The sequence below is a fragment of the Gossypium hirsutum genome, chromosome D03, assembly GCF_007990345.1.
Source record: "Gossypium hirsutum isolate 1008001.06 chromosome D03, Gossypium_hirsutum_v2.1, whole genome shotgun sequence".
Lineage (NCBI taxonomy): Eukaryota > Viridiplantae > Streptophyta > Magnoliopsida > Malvales > Malvaceae > Gossypium > Gossypium hirsutum.
Window position 1 is genome coordinate 10,332,943 of NC_053439.1, and position 6,145 is coordinate 10,339,087.

A 6,145-nucleotide genomic window follows, 5' to 3' on the forward strand; every position below is an offset into this window, starting at 1 on the left:
TTATTTAAATTTTAATAAGATTATTATTATCAATAATAAATATTTTAATCATATTTAAACATAATTATTATTAAACATATTTTAATTAAAATATATAATTCAATAAAATTCTTAATAATTACCAGAAATTTGTTTTGGTAAATTATTATTGTTATTGTTATTTAAATTTTGATAAGATTATTAATATGAATAATAAATAATTTAATCATATTTAAACATAATTATTATTAAATATATTATACTTAAAATATATAATTTAATAAAATTCTTAATAATTAATATTCTTATATGAATTTACTCAAATCATAATATATTATATGATACTATAAAAGATAATTTGAAATAATTAATATTAAATATATTTTAATTAAAATATATGATTTAATAAAATTTAAAATAATTATAACTAATAAAATTTAATAAGTAAGAATTGAACTCTAAAAAATAAAAAAAACATAACCATATCGAATTATCATCAAGAACTCGATTGAATTTACAACAATTCTGAATTAAACGGAAGTACTGCCTCAATATCTCACTTTCAACTAAAAATATAAAGCAAGCATTCAATAGAAGAAATTCAAGCCGATACAATATCTCTTTCACCTTGCTCTCAACTCCAATTGGCCTTCCATGAAACCGATTCTTCACTTCAAACAAAATAGCTCACCAATCTAGCAGGAAAACGAATACTGTCCAAAGTTGCCATTGAAAATAACCTCCAACTTCATGTGTCCATTCCACAAGTTAAGGGAAAAAGCAATCTCTGCCAATTCTGGATTTATATGATGCATTGATAAATCAGGAAATAGAAGGCCATGAGGTAAGGTTGCTAAAAAATCACAATGAATCAAAAGTAATTTACCTCTCCAGGAAGGCTAAATTGCCAAGAGCACATGTTTCCTCTAAAGCACCAAAAACCAGAAGACATATTTGTTGACAAGTTGCAGTACTGCCTCAAGATCTTAGTTCAACTACAATATAAAGCAAGCATTCAGCAGAAGAAATCAAAAGCTTACTTGTTCCTCGTTTTCAGCAGAAGGGAATCTCTACTTACTCTGCCTATGTCATGAGCACCAATGCCAGAAACTAAACAATGAAGCTGAATGATGTCCATCACTGATCCTATGAATTAAAACAATCAATGCAATCAGCTAAATTCAGAAAAACAATTCAGAAAAACAATTACATGACAATGAAACATGAAACATGAAATAGTATAAGAACAATTTATTACCATAATCCAAGTTTTGGTTAGTTCCCATTGCAACGGTAACATAGACACAGAAACATGCTCAATCATAATGACAGATACAAACACAATAACATCAGTCGAGGAAGATTACCACCATTTGATTGATACGCATGAACCCCGCAATAGTACATTCAATGACATAGAGTTGCAACCAGTAGCTAAGGTTAAATCCAGACGCACCATTGGCAGTTTCTAATGAAACTCTGAGTCGGTTTTGTACACCTCTTCTTAGACTGCCTACGACTCTTTCCCATTTGACTATCTCTAGATTTCAGAAGGATGACTTACAAAGATCATCTATGTGACTGTGTCTGTTATAAGAGAATGACACAATAGCACAGTAATTGTCTAATAATAACTCAACAACAAAAGACTTCCACACAAAAGGTAAGAACACAAGGAAGTGTTGGGGAAGCTCATTAGCAAGTTTGTTATAAGTAACCTATGAACATTTAAACATGTCAATGCTCAAACTCGCTCACCACTACCTTCTGATTCCATGGCCTTTAAACTTTCTGCCATCATTTGATCTCTGTTCTGTCTTTGTCTTTCTACAGCAACCATATACAGGGCTACATAAGAACTAATTGTGAATTACCAGCAAGAACAAGGAAACAAGATGAAGTTTATAATTCAAGAGTGAAAATAATTCAACAAAAAAGTGAAAATAATCCAATTTATCTGTCCGCATCTATCCTTCCTACAATTCACCTTTTAACAATTATAGACCTAGTAAGAAACCTATAACAATCACAAAAGGCACCAGCACTACTAAACAAACCCACACCAAAATAAAAGGATAAGCATTTACAAGTATTCTGAACAAGATCCAAGTTAGTAAGCAACTTTCCCATGTTTAGTTGTTACATGGCATGTTGAACATCTGCTATTCTGCAAAACTCCAAAAACAAAGAGTACTTCAAAAGCTGCTTCAAGGTGTAATTCATAATTTGACGGGACACTAGGATGCGAGATTGGAAAGAAAAGAGTACCTTTGTGCAAAATGGTTAAAATATAACTGTAGAAGCTAAAAAGAAACTACATATATTTCTACAACTTCTGCTTTGACCTCGTCCTCATTCCAATTTTCTCATTCTCATCTAGTTTGGGAACTACGTTGTCTTCAAGCTTTGTGCCTCCTTCTGACACGTCTTTCATTGGCTACAGAATAAAAACACTTATGAACCGCAAGGATACAAAATAGAAAGACTGAAAAAGACACCCAAAAACAAAAGAACCTGATCAACTTGTATAACTATTATGAGAAATTTAATAACTTGATCATAAATGGGGAATGCTACTGTTAAAGACCCGGGGAACACAAATGAGGGGAAAAGCAAACAAAATACAAATGCACATTGTAAATAAGAGCCTAGTAAAATGTTGATACTGTCATCTGCATGCAAGAAAAAAGGAATTTGCATATAGCTAGAATCAGCCTTTACCTGATAGGGCTTGGTAACTTGAGAAACCTTCCCCAAATGTGCTTCTTGAACAATTACTGGATCCCCAGATCCACCATTCTCTCCTGAAGCACTTGCAAGACTGCACATTCCTCCACTTTGAGGAATACCCTGCATTGATTCTGCTACAATATCCTGCAAATGATCAGTATTTCCTAGATTGGAAGAATCAACTACAACCTTTTTTTCAAAAGTCTCTTCCAAAATCTCTGTTATTTTATCAACAACCAGTGCATTAGTCTCATCAGCTCCTCCTTGACTCTGATCATATGACAATGATACAGGCTGATCTGGAAGCGAATTTGGTTCAGTTGAATTTACACTGAAAAACAACAAACGTAATTGTAAACAAACCTCAGTTATCTGAATCAAGAAATAATCAGAATATCAGCACATGGTTAAATAACATGCCAAAAGAAATCAATATAAGAGCAGAAGTGGATACCTGTGAGCACAATCCTCTTCTTGAATTACAGAAGCATCTTTTGTTTGCCTCCTTTTTTTAGTACCACGTGAAGGTGAGCTGTCAACTCTTCTTTTCCTTCCAGCTTGAATCCCTTCTTCAGATACTAAAGACTTTCCCGCATTGCTTTTTTCAAATCCAGAATCCAAATGATGAATTCCTCCTTGACTCTGATAGAAAAAGGAGAAATTAAATGAAAATTTGTAACATAGGGTAGAAAGAATGAAGAGAAACAGAGGGCTTTTCCATTACTCGAGTGGCGAGCTCGAGAGACTGAACGTTGTCGACGATAGAACCAGCGATGGCTACGGTGACAGTGGGGATGTCGTCGGCTTTTTTGGTTTCACTGGTTGAGAAGAAGAAGGTCGACTGGTTGAGAAGGCAATCGAAAGAGTGGCAGAGCGAAAAAGAAAAGAAAGGAAACGGAGGGAACAAATCGGCAGCAAAGAGGCATAATGGACTGGGAGGAAATCGGCAGAAAACAAAAGCAAAGAAATAAGGAAGGAAATCGGATGAAGGAACAGAAGAGAAACAAGGGATGGGGGGAGGGCAAATCAGGGAGGTGATGCTCAATCAGTAGCTAATCTGGGCAAAGAGGGGGGAATAGAAATCGGTGGATTTCACCGATTAAGAAGGTAATGGATTAGATGCGTATTACCAATACATCAAACCAAACGACGTGTTAGAGAAGTATTAGGTGGGGCCCACCGATTAGGGTGTATTGGCTTAGCCAATACACCAAACCAAACAAGCTGTAAGTGTTCAAAATATTTTCTAACATGTTTGGAAGTCTTGAAATGACTTTTATACTTTGAACTTCATAATTTCTTTGTTCAAAAACATTTTTGTTTGTTATATCAAAACAATTTATCAAATAAAACTAGTTTAACATGTATATAAACTAAAATATATATATCAACATTTTAATCAAAAACACTTCACGATGCTAACTATTTAAATTAATTAATGATGTTCTAAAATTAGAGAATCTAATCATGATAAACTAAAGTGTCAACACTAAAATTTGAAATGTGAGCATAGTAGAAGGATGGAAATCATATTGAACCCTCTTTCTAAGATTTAATGACAATGATCGTCTTCTTATATTTTGCATTAGAGAAATAATTGAAAACACTTGAATCCTCGTACGACTTGGAAGTATTTTATCAATTATTCTATGTTTGGTATGAGTATTATTTTTTTATGCATGTTTTAATATATATATATATAAGTTTACAATAATTGGTAATATTTAACCACTTTCATGACTTATTTTTAGCAAAGAGAAGAAAAACTTTCACTTATTTTGAAGAGATCTGGTATCTTTCTAATTTCAAGTTTAAAATTGTACTCACTAATGTAATACATATATAATAATCAAAATTTTCCTTTTGTGATTACGCTAGGAGTTAAACGAGACATTAATAATGTATGAAATACCCACCTCTCCTTTTAGAAACAGAAGGACAATGGAATGTCCCCAAATTTTGTTATTTAAAGAGAAATAATGGTTTTTTAAACAGATTGAGTTAGTCCATCAAAACTGAGCATGTTTGTTGAGTGGAGTTGGAGGTCTGAAGATGGTTGAGATTCGTAGCACCAAAAAGAAAAAGAAGACAAAGTTTAATAGCATGTCTTTATTATAATATAAGCATCATACCACATTACAAAGCAACAACAGAAATAAAGTTGATAATCCCCCATCAAAGAGACAAACAATCCCACCCATTATTTCTATGAAATTAAAAAGTATAGAGTTTAGAATGGAGGAGGAGCTGGATAAACCAAGAACGGCCTTCCACAAGATGAGATTTTTGGATCACAATAATCCGCATGGAATGCATCCTTGAGCTTGCGCAGCCCATTGTTACCCCCAATCCCTAGTAACAGCGATATCAAAGCCACCACAACGATGCACATGCAAAGCATGTATATTCTACAACAAAGACACATCTTTAGTCTAAACAACCAAAAAAAGCAGATTTTTTTTTTATGGTTTTATGTGGGGATCTTTTAGGATTTATATAATGTTTGGATTGAGATAATGGGAGGAAACAAAACTACTTGTTTCGATTTTTTTGGTAAACTACTTAAACAATCTTTAAGTTTTTGATTAAAATTAAATTTTAGGGTCTTTTTGGATGGGTGTTTACTTTTAGTGGTGTTCGTTTAATTTTTTTTTCTTTGTCTCACGCTACATATCACTACAGTATCTAAGCTCATTGCCATTGTTATTTTTACACTAACTGTAGGTAAAGCCCTTAGTCATTAAATTTTCAAAAGCTAACGTAATCATGTCACTCATCCATTAACTTCATATTTAACGAAAGATGACATGTTAACTCAAAAGGTTAATGACTAATTTGGTCTTTGAACTATATTTAGAGTATTATTTTAATACTTTTAGATTTTTTTTAACAATAATTCTAAAAAAATAAAAAATTTTAAATTCATAATTCATTTTCTAAAATTATAAAAAATATTTTTTTTGAATCTATAATATATGAAAAGTTTTAAAAATCATAAAGTTCTAAATAAAGAAATTATTGTAAAAAAGTTTTCAAAACTTTTTCTGGTATAGATCAAAACATAATCACTTTTTACTATAGATCAAAATTTAGAAATTCGTACTTTGTTGATATCTAAGTCTTTTTTACCTGACTTAACAACCTTTTTTAAATACTTGATTGATATCGTTAACCTTTTTATTAATAGTCAATAAAATACTGATGTGTGTCTTCAAAAATAAAAATATTTTTAATATAATTTTTAGAATTTAAAAACTATTTTTTATTTCTCTTGCTAACAAATCTTGAATATAGATGTTCGTATTTTTTATTAACACCTATTTGTTTAAGTTTGTTCTGGATGTGTATCTCTAGGAATTTTTTTTTTATATTTTCAAAAATAATAATATAAAAAACCTGATTTTTTTTTTATTTCACACGAATAATTAACCTGAAC

General features: G+C 31.5%; 1 protein-coding gene across 1 annotated transcript; it reads right to left on the reverse strand.

Annotated features, from left to right (window-relative positions):
- Nucleotides 1–445: 445 nt before the first annotated feature.
- LOC107940026 (uncharacterized) lies at nt 446–5,134 on the reverse strand. The gene is made up of 7 exons (XM_041089857.1): nt 4,967–5,134; nt 3,434–3,550; nt 3,164–3,351; nt 2,701–3,040; nt 2,248–2,416; nt 866–2,146; nt 446–775 (listed from the first exon to the last, which is right to left on the reverse strand). The coding sequence occupies exons 1-5, from the start codon at nt 5,132–5,134 to the stop codon at nt 2,306–2,308; spliced, it is 924 nt and encodes a 307-aa protein (XP_040945791.1). The 3' UTR covers nt 446–775; nt 866–2,146; nt 2,248–2,305.
- Between the last annotated feature and the right edge of the window lie 1,011 nt (nt 5,135–6,145).

Coding starts and splice junctions, on each gene's coding strand:
- LOC107940026 (XM_041089857.1), bottom strand. CDS start 5,134: ATGTGTCTTTGTTGTAGAATATACATGCTTTGCATGTGCATCGTTGTG. Junction 3,041..3,163: donor GAAGAGGATTGTGCTCACAG/GTATCCACTTCT, acceptor GTTGTTTTTCAG/TGTAAATTCAACTGAACCAA. Junction 2,417..2,700: donor AAGTTACCAAGCCCTATCAG/GTAAAGGCTGAT, acceptor TTTATTCTGTAG/CCAATGAAAGACGTGTCAGA.